Source organism: Nicotiana tabacum, chromosome 5 (assembly GCF_000715075.1).
Source record: "Nicotiana tabacum cultivar K326 chromosome 5, ASM71507v2, whole genome shotgun sequence".
NCBI lineage: Eukaryota > Viridiplantae > Streptophyta > Magnoliopsida > Solanales > Solanaceae > Nicotiana > Nicotiana tabacum.
This window is the reverse complement of record NC_134084.1, coordinates 125,957,618-125,975,596: the sequence shown is the minus strand read 5'-3', so window position 1 is coordinate 125,975,596 and position 17,979 is coordinate 125,957,618. Positions and strand designations below refer to the sequence as shown.

At 39.3% G+C, this 17,979-nt stretch overlaps 1 protein-coding gene across 6 annotated transcripts; it reads left to right on the top strand.

Annotated features, from left to right (window-relative positions):
* Window positions 1–13,711: 13,711 nt before the first annotated feature.
* LOC107775509 (splicing factor U2af small subunit B) lies at window positions 13,712–17,682 on the top strand. Of its 6 annotated transcripts, none has more exons than XR_012709759.1 (7): window positions 13,712–14,069; window positions 14,903–14,989; window positions 15,066–15,147; window positions 15,816–15,942; window positions 16,073–16,626; window positions 16,734–16,990; window positions 17,357–17,682. XR_012709759.1 is itself a non-coding variant. In XM_016595270.2 (6 exons), the coding sequence occupies exons 1-5, from the start codon at window positions 13,833–13,835 to the stop codon at window positions 16,581–16,583; spliced, it is 1,044 nt and encodes a 347-aa protein (XP_016450756.2). In that variant the 5' UTR covers window positions 13,712–13,832; the 3' UTR covers window positions 16,584–16,626; window positions 17,357–17,682. The 6 variants fall into 6 exon arrangements, 4 of the variants coding, with proteins under 4 accessions (XP_016450756.2, XP_016450766.2, XP_016450743.2 ...); XR_012709758.1 differs by having other exon boundaries at window positions 17,311–17,682; XM_016595270.2 differs by lacking the exon at window positions 16,734–16,990.
* Window positions 17,683–17,979: the final 297 nt, after the last annotated feature.

Below are 17,979 nucleotides of genomic sequence, written 5' to 3'. Positions count from 1 at the left end.
GTTTCACTTCAACAGTACTTGACGACCCTTTCTCGGCTACCACATTTGGCTTATTGTCTACCTCTTTCCACTAGACCACTAATTTCCCACTAGTTACCTTTTCCTTTGAATTGGTTTCACTGGAGCGGATCATCATCACCGTCTGCGAGGGTTTTTTAGCCTCCCCTCCCTTGTGTATCAGCTCAATCATATGGGTCTCATGGTGAGCTGGTAACAGATTCTGGTTGATGTTTGGTGTTTCTGGGGCTTGAACCTCGATCCGATGAGTATCAATGAGCTCTTTTACAACTATTTTTAGTTTCCAACATTTCTCTGTGTCATGGCCCAGGGCCCCTGAACAATACTCACAATTTACCGAGTGATCAAGATTTCTAGGAAGGGGATTCGGCATTTTGGCCTCAATCGGATTCAACATACCCAACTATCTTAGTCTGTGGAATAGGCTGGTATATGATTCTCCCAATGGAGTGAAAGTCTTCTACTTCTGCAACCTTTCATTCTTAAAGGCTTGATTGGGTCGAAAACCTGTTCCAGGGGGGGTTTTGTAGGTTTTTGGGGGTGGATGGGTAGTTTGTGGAGCTTGATAGGGACTCTGTGGAGCTGGCGCACGCCATTGCGCGCGAGCGGGAGGTTGGGTGTAGGTTTGTGCGTGATAGACAGAAAAATGGGGATCTAGCGGTGGGTAGTAGTGTTGTGGTGGGCTATATGGAGTATGGGGGCATGTTTGGGGATAAGGGCGAGGCTGATTGTAGAATGGTGGAGTGTTCCTAGATCCACCCCAAGCTGCCGGCTCGATCATTGCAACATCCTCTTTCTTCTTCTTTCCGAGCACACCCTAGTACCGTTTTGAATGGCCTGAGTGGTTGCTTTGATTGCTGAATAACTCATAATCTTATTGGACTTGAGTCTCTCCTCAACCATGCCTCCCATTTTCACAACTTCATTAAAGGACTTGCCCACTACTGACACCAAATGACCAAAATAAGTAGGCTCCAAAGCCTGCAAGAAATAATCAGCCATCTCGCTTTCTTTCATCGGGGGGTCAACCCTCGCTGCTTGCTCTCTCCAATAGAAAACATATTCTCGGAAACTCTCATCGGGCTTCTTCTCAATCTTCGTCAATGACAGACGATCTGGGATGATTTTGAGATTATACTGAAAATGACAGGCGAAGGCTTGGGCCAAATCGTCCCATGTGTACCACCTGTTATGATCTTGTCTGGTGTACCATTCTAGCACCGACCCACTCAAACTTTGGCTGAAATATGCCATCAGCAATTCGTCTCTTTCACCTGCCCCTCTCATCTTGCTACAGAATCCTCTTAAGTGTGTTATCGGGTCGTCATAACCATCGTATTGATCAAACTTGGGCATTTTGAACCCTGCTGGCAACTGAACATCTGGGAACAGACACAAATCCTTATAGGCCACACTCACTTGGCCTCCCAACCCCTTCATATCTCGGAACGATTGCTCTAAGCTTTTGACCTTTCTGATCATCTCTTCATGCTCAGGATTTTTGGGCGGTTCTCGGTCTCTGCCGGGATATCAAGATGAGGAGTGTAAGGATATGGTTTTGGAACTTTGATGGTGCGTTCAGGGGGATAGTACTGGTTGTCGTGAGTTTGAAATAGGGGTTCACTGGAAGATTTGTGCAATGTGGCAGGTGGAGGTGCCACAAAAACAGGTGCAATTGGTGGGGGAGGGTACGAGACTTGTTTGGGTGGTGGAGCTTGAGAAGTATGGGAAGTGGTGCCATGGCATTGTTGGTAGAGGGGGAAGGCTGGAGATGAGTTCACAGTGGGAGGCTCCGGAGGTTGGGCTGATGGTGGGATATAAGCAGGATTGGCGGGATAAACCGGCGGTGGATGCCCTTTCGCCCAAGCTTGGTACATTTCAGCCATCTACTGTTTCAGCTTATACATTTCTTCCCTCATTGCATTAACGTACATTTCTTCCATCTCTTTTGATGGATCGACAATACTGGTTTCTGGTTCCTAGTCGACCATATTCAGCCTGTCTTTCGATCGGGTGTTGTAGCAGTGAGTTGTCAGAATGCCAGTCAACTAACCACCTGCCTGGACTTAATACATAAAACAAAGAACCTTGTTAGCAATTAAGTTTTAACAGATTGGTAACCGCACATTGGGCATGAATGCACCTAAACAGTTAACCGTCTCTATTGTGTATTTGATTGGTTGCATGCGTCATCCCGGCCTTTTCCTTCTTTTAATTGCAAACACCTCCCTTTCTTTTCTTTTCTTTTTCCTTTCCTTTCATTCCTGCCTCTGTTCTCTCTTTGTCTTTACTCTTTCTTATTTCTTATTTTCTTTCTCTTTTGTTTTTTTCCGCTCTTTCTTCTCTTTACTCTCCTTTATTTGGTAACGGTCGAATCCTACAGAGATTGCCTACGTATCATGATCCTGCATGAATCAGACCAAGCGTAGTTCTTGTGGATAAGTGCGAAATAAAACCTTTTTGGGATTTTCAGTTTTTATAAAAACAGATGCTTCGAATACAAAGACTCAATACTAACAACTTCCAAAAGACTTACAGACCCTGATGCAAAGACAAACATAGACTCCGAAAATAAGCTATCATACTCAAAAGAAATACAAACCCAACAGGACTTACAGACTCTGACAGAAAATGAAATACAGACTCAAACGGAAAATCACGAGTACATCAATGCTCCTGGTGCCCGCGGGATATCATTCGGTCTCGCCACGGGTCTATGTGCAAGATCCCTTTGAAGTCGGTCCAAGTCGTTCATTATTTGTTTAACAAAGGTCATCACTGCTGCAAAGAATGTAGTGTAAGTCATATCCTCACAGATGTGGCACTTCATAACGATGTAGTCGGCGATGCTTCTAATTCTCTCTCTTATGACGCCTTTTTCTTGTAACAACCGCCCAATCTGCTGGGCCCTGGCCTCCAAAGTTTGCTCAGCTGCATAATTTTGTTCCTGAAGTTGTTGCAAGTCTATTTCTAACTGCGCCAATGTCGTATAACAGTGTTCCTTTTCAACCTTGAAGTCTTTTGCCTGCTTGATCATTTTATTTTCTGTGGAGATGACCCTCTTCTTCAACCCTGCGACCTCATCGTCGTACCTTTCTCTCAACTGCTTAACCAGGAGTACCTGTTCATCTGCGTTCTTAGCCAATTGTTTTTGAGCCTTGGCTAGTTCACTTTCTATTTTGTTCAAATCGAAACTGTAGTCACTCACTTTCTGCCTCAGGTTAGCTATGAGCTTTTCATCTCTGTCACTTCGGACTGGATTTTCCGCCGCTACTTTCAATTTCTGAATTTGAGCTCGAAGGCTTCATTTTATTTGGCTAGCCTTTTCTTTTCTCCTTCATCCGCCGCCACTTGCAAGCTATTCTCGAATTGTAGTTCTCTGACTTGCTTTACTAACTTGCTTATGGTAGCCCTGTACTCGTTTTCTTTGGTCAGCCAATCCCATTGTACCTGAGCTCCGTCGGTGAATTGCTGGACATGGGGTCTCTTTGCGGGCCTGTCAGGTTCATGTTGAACTCGGTATCTTTTACCATACCAAGCAATATAACTGGGCTCCACCTCTCCTTTGGATAGGTCTCTACTTGCGTGTTAGGCCCTAAGAATCTGCACTGATGCCAAAACCGACGCATTTTTTCTTCTGGGAAGGCAACATTTGGATCTAACTCAATGACTTGCTGACTTAAATCCTCATTGTGTGGGATGGTCTGGTACCGGTCCAACTGACGCAAGACTCTGTGCGGAGCATAAGGCTGGATACTCCGCAGACCCATCAACAGCAAAAAACACACCTCAACCGACATATAGATTACTTCGTTGACCGAGAGCCATCCGAATGTCCATTCGATCTTATTTATGGTCAAAGATCTCAAATGAGCATGCCATGTTTCTGTACCATCTAGAAACTCATAACCCTCTACTCGCTTTTCATGTTTTCCGATGCACTCGAGGCCAATCATACCGTAATTCAAGTATCCAGGACGGTGGCAAAGGTGTTCCTCCATCCATATTTGTAACAACATATTGCACCCTTCAAAGAACTTTGCTCCTTCTCGACAGCGAGTAAAAGCTCGGTAAATTTCTGCCAAGATCAACGGCTCTATAGTCCCATTTGCCTTCTTCACCATAAAGTCAGTTATCCCTACTAATCCCATCTCTATGTTCCCATATTTTCTCGGGCAAACCAAAATACCCAGGAATGCCACTATGAAAGTCAATCCTCTCCGAGCTTCCCACTTGTCTTGATTCCCATCATGAGTAAGACCAGTATCTGGTGTTTCGAAGCCACGTGGATTCCCGTATCGTCGGTACAGAAAGTAGAAGGTACAAAATCCTTTGGCCAAATTTCCGTCTCGGACATCCCGACTGATGCTTAACAAGTCCAAAAATTTGTGGGGGGTCACTGTTCTTGGTGCTACCGGGTATTGACTTCTGAGATTCCCTTCGAAACCGGCATAGCCTGCTATCTCTTCTAGCGTAGGAATTAACTCGAAATCCGCAAAGTGGAACACATTATGTGTTGGGTCCCAAAACGGTATTAAGGCCTCAATCACGTCTTTTCTGGGCTTGACCTTCAAAAGCCCAATAAGACCGCCCAGTGCTTTTGTCACGATTTTTCTGCTGTCGTCCCCCAAATCATGCCACTACATATGTAGCTCCAAAGGGATCTCTTCATGGACTGAGAAAAGGTTAATTTTGATTTGTGCTCATCCTGCACATTTATTGAGGTGATTTTAATTTAAAAGAAGACCATGACTCGTTTTGACTTAAGAGAAATGACCACTTCCAAAATTTCCATAAAACATCCGACCTTGCCAGTACGGCCTTTCAACACTTCAAAAACGAAGATTTTAAGGCTGTGTCAGCTAACCGGCCAAAATCTCTGAAAGTGACAAAAGTGGTTGTTCTTGCAAAAACAACCTTCCGGCGCCCTTTTAGGGACATTCGGCTATTTCTGACAAGAATGGCATCACCCTAATTATTTCAAATCCAAGTAAAATTTTTGGGCTTTTTGGGATATTTTTGCAAAAAGGAAGTTGGACCCGATGGGGGTTGCCTACGTATCTCACACCCTGCGAGAATCAAACTGGCGTAGTTCAGGCAAATAAAACAAACTATTTTTGAAAACAAGAGTCTCTCTTTTTTATTGGCAAATAAAACTATTTTTGAAAACAAAACTTTTTCTTTTTTTTTTTCCTTTTTTCGTTTCATTGATAAACAAAACAATCTATTTTGCTTTTTATTTTTCTCGAAAATTTGGCAGAGTTTCGACACTATTTGGACATTGGTTTTTTTTCAGAACAGGCAATTAACTCTCTTTAACCTTCGTACTGTCATTTCTCTTTCCTCAACCTTTCCCAATATTCATAAGCCAGTCAGCATGCAAGTCCGAAGCAAATAAATGCACAAGTAGCAAGTAGGATGCATCAGGATGGTCTTTTTGTTTCGGGTGCACCTGTCCTAGACAGACCCAACCCCTATGTTGAGTCTCCAAAGTCAAAATGCACATGATGCAAACAAACGTTCCTACTAGGGATCCGGCATGAGGCTGAGTTATTCTAGGTTCCAAACCTGGGTTTATTGTTCTAGACCTAGCTTACCCGAGTGGACAGCTCGAGCCAGGGGGGGCAGCGTACCGGGAATACAGAAGCTTCACCGGCTTTGCAACTTGTCCAAACCTCGTTCTAAATTTGGGATATGACTCTAACAGAAAAGAAGTCACACGAAGTGCACACTTCTTCATGATTTAGAAGACTCAGAGAGAAGAGGGATTTCGTAACAATTTATATAGTTCACGGAATATCAAAGCGGTAAAAGCAATCAACTAGCACATTAGTCCCAAATCATGTAACCAAATCAGACAATGAATAAAGCCAACTATAACAATTATTCTAAGCTCGAATTCTTGAACCCTGAACCAGATATTCTGGGTTCGTTCCCTAGCAGAGTCACCAGAGCTGTCACACCTCCTTTTTCTACCTACACCCCCGGGAAGGGGGTGTATAAAGGGAGTTTTTCCAATTAAAGGACAATCGAAATGGGATTTATTGTTAAAAGATTCTGAGTCGCCACTTGGGAGTTTTATGGTATCCCAAGTCACCGGTTTTAATCCCGAATCGAGGAAAAGTTTGACTATGTTTAACAGTCCACGAACCAGAAATCCGAGAAAGGAATTCTGTTAACCCGGGAGAAGGTGTTAGGCATTCCCGAGTTCTGTGGTTCTAGCACGGTCGCTTATCTGTTATATTCAGCTTAATTATCTGATTTTAAACAATTATGAACTTATGTGCAAATTTAACCTTTAACCGCTCTTATTTAATGTTTAAAGAAGATTGAACGTCGTTTAAAACATATCTTTGAATAGCGTCACATGAAATGCACCTGCAATTCTAAACATATTTTATTCAACGTTTTGTGATTTGATTTGGGTCACATGAAATGCACACCCGAGTTTAAGAAGGTAATATTATTAAACTAAAGAGACTAAAGTAATTACAAATTTGCAACTTCGCGAGGGCCATGAAAATTCGCTAAATGGCGTGCCTAGAATTCTAAGGATCAAAACGAAGTGGGTTAAAACAAGGGCCATGCACTCAAGATTTTATTCGGCATGGCACACCTCGTTCCCAATTCTTAAAGGAAGTTCGAGATTGAGCTTTGGAAAGCCATAAGTTATACATTTGACTAGTCGGGCGTGCCTCAACCCATTTTTAAAAGGTCTAATTAGTTAACTAAAGGTCTAAGGTGATTTGAATTCCATCTAAGTAAACAAATGACTTAACGAAATGCAACAACATCTCATTAATATATAACCCAACTAACTACAGGCCCAAATCACAAAATGCAACGGAAGCCTAGAATGAAATTTGTAGCGCGTCAAAGGCGCGGGGCCAACGTTAAAGGCCCAATTGCAAGCTCCAATGCAGATCATACACAGGAACCCAGCATTGTATATATTTTTATTGAATACCAATCAGCTAAAACTATGTTGAGCAGTGATTAAACCAACATCTTTTCTTCCTTAATTATTCAAACATAGAGCAACTAAACTTATAATTCCAATCATGTCTGCGCCTCAGGCCCACATTTGCCTTGGACTCACAAGGCCATCTCACAAGAAAAATGAACTTTGGGCCCAACGAGCCCAAGCCAGATTTCAAGGTAATCTGCTGGGAGCTTTAAGACTCGATATCGAGTCTCCTCAGCAGCAAACAATGTATGTCTAATAAACATGCCTCAATCTGCAAGTGTATAGCTGAACTAAAGAAAACTAGACAACATGCATTCAATCCAACAACACTGGTCTCAACAGACCCAAAACAGACCTGAAATACACTTGACACTACTAAAATTCTTTGCAATAATTCTCTACTGCTCCTACACATTATCGAGACCCTTCAAACATTCAAGCTAAGCGAGTGAAAGGGAAATATTTATACAACACCATAACGAATCTAAAAGGTAATGACAATAAACTAAATAACTTATGTGAGCCTAAGAGGAACATGAAGACAACACATAATAAACATCACAACTGGTAAGGTAACAGGGAAAGGGCAGCGATCAATTTCTTCAACTCGAACTACATAATTCAAGCACAATTGCCATAAAAAGCTTCATTTCCGTTCAATATTTGAAAGAAATACCTAGAAGTTGAAAAGCAAAACAGAGAAATGAGGAATCAGTAATGGAATCAGTAGCAGGAACAGGAATCAGCAACAAAATCAGCCTAGAAATGATTGAGAAAAGACCACTTTAGCCCAGTTTTGAACCCACAATGATATCACATAAAGCTCAGAACCAAAATCCACCCAAGAGTGAACCAAAAACTTATATACCAAACATATTCAGCTCTTTTTAAACTTCAGTTGCTCAGAACTTGTCACAGAATGAGTACCACAAGAATTTCCCAAGGATTTTTCAATGGAACAGTATTTTTTGTATTTTTTTTAGCCGTCTCTGATTTTTAATTTTCAGCCCTTTTTTTATGACTTGAATGGCAAGTCTTGATGCCTTTATAGGCAAGGCATTAGGGCAACCTATTCCAAAATCAGATTTTCAAATGAAACCCTTTTTTTTGATTCTGATTTTAGCTTAGGCCCTTATTCAATTTTTGATTTTGCTCACATAACCTCAGTTCACATATCAGAATTACAGAATACCCCCTTCCCCTAGCTTCCTAGAAGCTTCCCTAGGCAGTTACCAAAGATTTCCTAAGCTAAAGTTCCCAAAGTAACCCCTGCAACCCCTGAAATTACCCTGAACCAAAACGGGTCATGGGTCAATGTTGACCCAATTGTTCAAACCCAAATGAGTAGGAATAGACCCAAAGCCCAACTCACGGGATCAGAAATCTACTCGGCCTAGACTAGCAATTATCCAATCACCAAATAACATGAGACAACTAAAACTTTAGCCTAGATGATTTACTAACTAATAATTTGAACTAATCTAGTTATAGACTAACTACAATAATTAAGAAAAGGACTCACATTTACTCATGCATGAACACATAAACTCCAGAACAAAATGAAAAGGATTCAAGAAAAGGAGAAGAAGCAGAAAACAAAAACAAAACAAACGAAGAAAAGGTTAAACAGAAGGAAGAAAAGACATACCTAAAAAAAATTCGGAAAACGAAGGAAGTAGCCTGGGTCTTCAAATCCTCTGATTTTCCGGCCAAACCTGATGTTAATTGGGTGCTTTTACAAAGAACACACGAATAACATCGGATTAGACACGAAATTTCACCAAAACTTGACCTGGAATTCCTAGGGTTCATCTCTGATCTAAGATTTGAAGAGTTCAAGGGGTATTCGAGGGAAACTAAGTGGGGATTTGGAATGAGGGGGATTTGGGGGCTCCGGGGTGTAATTTTGGTAACGATTGGACGCCGGCGCCGCCACCGGACGGTGGGGAATTCTGGGGCGGCTACTAGGGTTTGGGGGGAGGTTTCTGAAGTCGGGGGTGTCGGGACGATGAAATGAGGGGGTGCGTCGGACATATATATACTCCCCATGCTTATGTTTTGAGCCGTTCGATCAAGTGGAGATCAACGGCTCAGATTGGCTGATCGAAACGACGTCGTTTCGTTTGATGGGGGATCCAGACCGGGTCAGGCGGGTATTGGGCTATGTTGGGCGGGTACGAGGGGGCAATTGGGCTGAAGGGGGTTTAATTAAATGGCCCAAATTCGAATTTCCCTTTGTTTTTTGAATCTTTTCTCTTTTTTTAATTTCCAAATTTTTTTTCTTTTCAAAATTAGAAATAAATCCTAAATTAATTATTAAAACTAATATTATCCTATCAAATTAAATTAATTAAACTCTAAAAATAATTACCATAACTAATTAAATACCAAATAAAAGAAAGCTAACAAAATTCGAGATTTTAAAATTAAAATGCAAAAATGAACTATTTTTTGTGATTTTTCCATTTTTATAAAACACTAAATTACTAATTATTTCAAACATGCAAAAAATTAAATCCTAAATGCAAATGCAACATATTTTGTATTTTTCATTAATTAACAAACGAAATGCACAGATAAAAATGCAAATAATTAACAGCAAATGCCACAAAATCCACAAAATTGCAAATAATGAAACGAAATTACTTTGTTTTGAATTTATGAGAGTATTTCATATAGGGCAAAAATCACGTGCTCACACTTATGTTCAAATTCAATGCCTTGCATTTTCCATTTGAACTGAGGACAAGAGTAATAACTCATCAAATTACTTCCATTAGCAGCTATAACTCTCATTGGAGCATTCACTTTAATCACACATCCCAATTGTTTTGCAGTTTCACTTGCTACAAAATTATGGGTGCTTCCACTATATGCTAATATTACCATGATCTGCTTACCATACACTCCCTTCAATTTAATAGTAGTAGATATGATTGTCCTAGATAAAGCATTGAGGCTTATGGCCTCATTAATTATTGTCTCTTGTTGAATCTGCTATTCCACTATACCATCTTCAACAACCTCCATTTCTATTTCACATTGTTCAGTAAAGCCAGACAACACATTTAGCTGCTTGTTCTTATATTGATGACCAGGGAAATACTTCTTTCCACACTTGTAGCATTCACATCTTGCCCTTCTTGCCTCAAACAACTTGTTACCCACATTGTAGGAAGTAGACCCTCCCTCATGGGAACCAAGATGTTTTCAGTTCTGATTGACTAGTATTGTTGTTGTACTGTACTGGCTGTCTAACAGTATTTCCTTTACTCTTCTTAACTACTGCTTCTAACAATTTTTCTTTGTGCTTAGCCTTCTCCACCGCTTGACTCAAGGAAAAAGGATCAAACATCTTGACTGTGTGCCTGATTTCATCCTTGAGTCCTTCAATAAGGAATCCAAGGAAGAATTCTTCAGGAATTGTAGGGTGTTTGATCAAGACCCAAGCCTTCAAGTCTTTAAATCTTGCCAGGCAATCATTCACTGATCCTTGCTACTCAATTCTTCTCCTAAGAGATTGAGGTTACTGTTATCAGACTCTTCGAATCTCTTACTGATTTCTTCTACAAACTCAGGCCACCCCACAGTGCCTCTGCTCAAATGATAGGAAAAATACCAGGATTCATCTCTTTCGTTGAGATGAAGAACAACAACCTCCAACTTCTCGTGAGGATCAGTTATATGATTGTAGAGAAAGTATTTTTCACACTTTCGGAGCCAGGATCTGGAATCACCCTCTTCAGAATAAGGGATTTCAAACCTGTAACCATGGTTATTCCCTTGCCTTCTACCAATAGAATACTCATTCTACTCCGCAAATCTGGGTCGACTACTGGATCTTTCAATATGATTGACTTCAACTGGAGCACTACCCAATATGTCATCCTTACTCGTGAAAAAGCATGTCCATCATCACATCCAGCTTCCTTCCGACTTCATCGATCTTAGAATCATTCGTTTCCAATTTTTTATTCGTCTCTGCCATGTAATTCTGTAACTGAATGTCCAATTTCTTCACATAATCTTCATTAGACTTCGAACGAGTTTCTGGAACTATCATTGTGGCCAGGAATTGCTCTGATACCAATTGTAATGTACTTAGAATGAAAGTGAAATTCAAGGAAATGAACAAGACTTTATTGATCAACACTTCAATGATTACTAATGAACTCAGAAATGATGAATAGAGAGAGATTAGAGAGAAGAAGAAGAGATGAAGAAAAGAGAAGAGCGTAGAGAGATAAAGTAGTTGAGTATTATGTTATTTTGTAAAATGATACTCACTCCCCTAACTAATTTGTTATTTATCTAACTAACTCTAATTGAGCTAATTGAGTAATGACTTGGGCTTCTGTCTTCTAACTGAAAAGGCCCAATACGTCTCCCTTCCTGAAAGGCCCAATAAATGAAGCCCAGTAAGAATTGACCCAATTCCTTCTCATAAGTGTTGTACCTTATTTCCTTATTTGTATCGCCACTTTCCTTTTTGTCTGAACATTACAATTTATGATATACTCAGATTATTATTAAAAATAGTCAATAAGGCAATATTTCAAAATCGAAAGAGATATATGAGCGTAATAAATATGTTTTCAATTCTTTTTTTCTTTAGTGTCTTTCCTAACATGTGAAATTGAAAGAACAAGAGATTTAATTATTTAACAGAAAAATCCTTTAATTACATAATTTTAAAATGAGAATCGAAAATTGGATTCATTATAATATTTATTTATCCTTTTAGAAGATGATAATGCATCTCTTGGACTCGAATTGAGATGCATTAACATTGCTTCCTACGAGCATCGTGTCTATTAATTTCATCATAATAGCTTGTCTTGAACTTATAATAGCTAACAAAAATATCAAAACAACCACAATACGCATTATTACTAATTGAAAAATAAATTTTAGTCATTTAGCAGTTGTCGATGAATTTTGTGGTCGAATATCATTAGACAAAATTCTACATGACAAGAAAGTGACCAAGCATTTGAGGAAAAAAAATGCTAGAATCAAAGATTTAACAACAACAACAACAATAAATTCCCTCAAATGGGGACTAAGGAGGATAGTGTATATGCAGACCTTGCCCCTACATTTAAAAAGACATAGAGACTGTTTTCGATAGACCCTCGACTTAGAAAAGATAAAAGAAAGGGCATGACATGCAAACTAATCAGAAAACCAAGCAAAAATACAAAACTAACACTTGGTAGTGTAGAAAAACGAAGCAACAACAATAACAACGAATAACATAAGTGTAGAAAGACGAAAATATACGAAAAACACTAAGTGATATACTAAAGCTACTGTAACAAACAAAGACAGAGCTCAACTATCTAACCTTCTACCCTAATTCTCAACCTTCACACCCTCCTATCCATAGCCGTGTCTTGCCTAATTACCTCTCCCCAATACTTCTTCGGCTTGCCTCTACCTCTCCTCTCCTCTTCACATGCCCGAACCATCTTAGTCTCGCCTCCCACATCTTGTCCTCCACATAGGCCACGCCCACCTTGTCTCGGATAACTTCATTTTAGTTTTGTCTAACCTGGTATACCCCCACATCCATCTTGACATCCTCATTTCAATTACCTTCATCTTCTGGACATGAGAGTTCTTGACTGGCTAACTCCGCCCCATGTTAGAATAAAAAATTTAATAAACAAAAATAGGTCTTCCATAATAGTAATACCCTACAAGCAAGGATCACAAAAATATCTAGATTAACCTTTTTAGAAAATTACATAAGATTTAAATTGTCTATGAATATAAATGTATTATATGTGAATTTTTTCATTTTTCTCTTGTTTAGCTCACAGTTAAACCAAAAAAAATACGAGTCGTTTTTAGATGATCTTTTTGGTTTTTCTTTAAATATTTTAAATTCCATTTTTTAAAAATGTTTGGGTGTCAAAGCTCTAGAAGATTTATAGCATGTTTGGACAAGCTTCTCAAGAAGCCAAAATTATTTTTTTTTTCCTTTTGAAAAGCACTTTTTTTTTCTAACTTGAGGTGTTTGGCCAAACTTATTTAGGGAAAAAAGTACTTTTGGAAAGAAGCAAAAGCAGTTTCAGAGAAGCAGAAAAAAGTAGTTTCTTTCCAGAAGCAGAAGCAGAAGCAGTTTTGGTTTTTCTTCTTACCTAAAATACCCTTAATAAAATATAGTATATACCAAAATAACCCTTAAACCTAATACTTAGGATATTAATTTATAAATATTTCTTTTTATTTTTAGGAAAACTTTCTAATATATATTAATTTTAGGGGTGAATGCTTTTATATTTGTTGAAGGAATTTTAATATATTTAACTTATATTAAAAGAATTAAGTACTTTTTAATTTTATTTTCATATTTTACTTAAATAAAATGAATTTTTTAATTATTTCATGTAATAACAAAATTTTTAGATTATTTATTTACTTATAATATTAATTATTAAGTACATCTATTCATGTCCTTATTCATAATTTGACACTTAAAATCACTTTCTAAAAAGTTTGGCCAAATACAAATTATTTCTCAAAAGTGCTTTTCAGACTGATTAGCCAAACACAAACTGCTTCTTTCCAAAAGTATTTTTTTCAGAAGTACTTTGAAAAAAATACTTCTCAAAATAAGCTGAGCTCGGCTAAACAGGCTATTATTCTATTCTATTGCAGGAAGGAAATGTGCTTTTGGGATAATTACAAATATACCATTGTATCCCAAATCCACATAAGAAAACCCTCACAGCCGAAATCAGAAACCCTAGTTTTCACAAATTGGGAAAAATCGGAAGAGAGAAAAGGGGCGGTGGTGCTGGAGAAGAAAGCAGGAGAGTTTTTTTTTTCTTTGTGAAGCATGGCGGAGCATTTGGCTTCTATATTCGGCACGGAGAAAGATAGGGTGAATTGCCCTTTCTACTTTAAGATCGGTGCGTGTCGGCATGGTGACCGCTGCTCGAGGCTTCACACAAAGCCTAGCATCAGCCCTACCTTAGTGCTGTCTAATATGTACCAGCGCCCTGATATGATTACCCCTGGTGTTGACCCACAAGGCCAGCCCCTTGACCCTCGCCAGATCCAGCGCCACTTCGAGGTATATCGCTCTCTCTATTTGTATCTCTGTGTGTGTGCGCGACACAGTGTCTTACTGGTTGTGTATGTATGGATGCATAATTATTTGTATGTATGTGTGTGTGTATATATATATGTGTGTGTGTGTGTGAGGGAGAGAGAGAGAGATGAGTTGAGTTGAGTTGAGCTTAAATGGAGAATTGAGGATTCAAATAGCGGACCCCAACTTTATTGGGACTGAGGCGTAGTGGTTGTTGTGTTGGACATCTCTCTGTGTGTGTGCGTCCACATCTTGTTATATATGGGAATCTAATGAGGTTCGAATCTGCTCATCTGCTGTCCTTGGTGGGCAGGTGGATGCGCAAAACCTGTACTTGTGAACTGTAGCAGCTGAATGCGCAAAAGCTGCCTCGGAAACCAAAATTCAAAAAAAGGAAAAAAAACATATATGTATGTGTATGATACAGTGTCTTACTGGTTTTGTACGTATTGATGCATAATTTATTGATGCATGAATTGTCTAACTGTTATCTGTCCTATTAAAAGTGTCTTATTGGCTTTTCTCCATTTTTTATTTTTATTTTGCATGACCATATAACGCTGAATATACAACATATTGTGTGGATTTGCTGTTATAACCTGTACTTTTTGATTAATAAGTAAGGTTGCTTTAGTTTTAGATTGGAAGCTTCCCTCCCCCCCCCCCCCCCCGGGGGGGGGGGGGTGTTGCATGTTTGGAGGATAATGGTCCCTTAAGTTGAGAAATGTGTTCCAACTTCTCAAGATTTGACTCTAAACATAAAGAGTTGAATAATGGTGGGCATGAAATATTTGTGATCACCATTGAACATGCAGGACTTCTATGAAGATTTGTTTGAAGAGCTTAGCAAATATGGAGAGATTGAAAACCTTAACATCTGCGACAATTTAGCTGACCATATGGTATGTCCACTTTGCTGACATGAACTTCGCTATTGTGATTTGCTTTCATCTGACCACCTGATTGATCTTATTGTAGGTTGGTAACGTTTATGTCCAGTTCAGAGAGGAAGATCATGCTGCAAGTGCTCTTCAGAATCTTACTGGAAGATTTTACGCAGGCAAGTTCTACTCATTTTGGTTGTTGAGGTGTTTTTTTTATTGCGTTAGCGGTTAGTGCTGGTATGGTTTTTCAGGTGGACTTTTGTTGTTTACGTGGAAAATAATTCGAGGAAATCAGTGTGTATCCTATGTCAGATCAATATTGGTGGTTTTTGGTTATTTTTATCTCACGGTCATTCTTGAAAATGAATAATACAAAGTGCTACGCAGTTGTACTGTGTACAGATAAATTATTTTAGTAGTATCTCTACTGGACAGATACCCCAGTTGATACTCAACTTTTTATAGTTATTGCTGTTGTTCCCTCATTGCCTTCAATTTCTGAAGAGATTAGAATAATACTTTTATGTTGATTGCACATGGTTATAGTGGGTTTTAGCAAGTAGTCAGACTCGCAGAGTGAGAAAAGATGGCGTGCACATATATATTTCAGGCTTTAGGTCATCTATAATCCAAATGATAATATTCTTAAAAAGTATTAGAGGAATTTTAGGGTTTGGACGTTGTAATATTTGAATTTGTCAGGGAGCATGGTTTATTTCAAAGCTGATGCTATTATTTATTAAGGAAGGGAACAAATAAAATTCTTATGTTATATAATCTTTTTTTTTTGGGGGACTGCAACGTCGTACTCTATGACTGACCATCATGAAAATTGGAAATTTAGGACGTCCAATCATTGTCGACTTCTCTCCAGTGACTGATTTTCGGGAAGCCACTTGTAGGCAGTATGAGGAAAATGTATGTAACCGAGGTGGCTATTGCAACTTCATGCATCTGAAAAAGATAAGCAGGTTAGTATCTCGCCCACTCTCTCTCTCTCTCTCACACACACACACACACACGCGTATTCACAACTCTCTGTGCCTTTGACCTTGCTAGTCTTGGTATTTGGTGACTGATGCATTTGTTTTTTTGTTGAAGGGAGCTGAGAAAGCACTTATTTAAGAGCAGGCGCAGACGCAGCCACAGTAGAAGCCGAAGCCCACGTGGTCATCGCAATTATGATGAGCGTCCACCTGGAGGCCGTGGTTTTGGTAGAAGAGGAGGTGGAGGAGGTGAACACCGCTACAATGATAGAGGGAGGAGACCTAGGAGCAGAAGTCCTGGACGAAGGAGTGGACACAGCAGAAGTCCCGGGGGTAGGAGAAATAGAAGTCCAATTAGGGAAGGAAGTGAGGAGAGAAGAGCAAAGATTGAGCAATGGAACAGGGAAAGGGAAGAGGCAGGATCTGGGAGGAATCATGGCAGTAGTACGCGTAGGGAAGACAGGGATGGCAGTGCTGAGAGAAGGGCAAAGATTGAGCAATGGAATAGGGAAAAAGAAGAGGCAGAATCTGCTAAATACAATAATTTTGACACTGATAATGGCAAGAGTGATGGTGGTGATCACTATGGAGAACAGTTTGATGATGATTACCCGAAGCAGCAGTAGGTAGCAAATGGAAGTTATGGCTACTGATAGTAGTGTTACTCTGGTTAGTGGCACTGCCATTTATGTTTTTTGTTCCTTTCACCTGAATGTCTTTCAGTCATAGTGGCACATTGCAGAAGTATAGCTCACTGTCCATTTTCCACTGTGCAGGGTGGAGTACAGGTCCACTGTGCTGTGATTTTGAAAAAAGCATAACCCTTCTATTGTCTTCTTTTTACCATGTTTAAAAGGACAGGACTTTGTTTAGGAGGGATCATAGAGAGGCCTACTTAGGAACATTGCCATTTTCCCGACTCTGATGCATCAGTTGCTCGTACAGTGAAGCTTGCAATGATCAAAATCTCATGCTAATCTTCCAATGTCTTTTTTTTTCCTGTCTCCTGCTGACTACTATTTTTATAATTTAGGTAACCCCCACCAGCAGTAAAATATCACCTGTTAATTGGTAAATGACTGTTTTCCTTATCGAAATAGATAAAATGATTTTTTAACTTTAGGTCCTATGGTCAAATGGTTTTCCCTCTCCTCCTAGGTTTACTCTTCCTGAAATAAAGATGAAGAAGCATTTTATAGGATGATTGTGACTTGAAAATTTATCCCTTCTATAATTATAAGCCGATCTTAGCTTTGTTAATTGCCTACAGTATTGAGGCTTCTCTCTTTTCAGGATACAGTTAGAGTTTGTCATTCTTAGAAGATTGATCTTATGCATTCCAAGTTTTTGCAGGTTAAAAGGTTCCTGCTTTGCAGCTTACAATGGTACTTGTATACAGGTTTTCTCTGCTGCAGACGAGTCCACTGGACTTTTAACATGCTAGGGATGGTGAGAAGTGAAGGAAGAGAGTTCATGGGCCTATGAAGTTCTAGTTTCCATTTTGGGGTTTTACCATTTGTTAGGCATTACAGGTTTTTATCCTCGAAGACAATTGTGCTGTGTATAACTGTATTGTCCGTCACATGTTGGATTGAGTTCATTTCAGTGTTTGCTTGTGTTATTTTAAGTGGAATGCAGGTTTCTGTTGAACAGCTTTGTTAAAGAGAGCAGGATATTTATTTGGCAGTTGCTAGCCTGCAGTGTATACTTATTTTGCAGTTCCTTTCACTGCGTTGTTATGTCCCTATATATATCCTCTAGTCGAAATGGCTGCTGCATCTTCTCTTTTCTATTATGCATCTCTGAAGTAATTATGCATTGGTTGTGAATGTATGCTTGTAGCTTCATGACATGGAGGCACAAGCCATGAATGCATGAGTTTGTTGATTTCTAGCCCTTTCAAAATAATGGTGTGGATTGTGGAAAAAGAATTGAATGTTGGAGTTTGTTGGATCTGTATAGTAGTTTAGCAGGAAATGTAGAAAGCTTTTGGCTTTACTGAATCAGGCAAGTAACCCTATA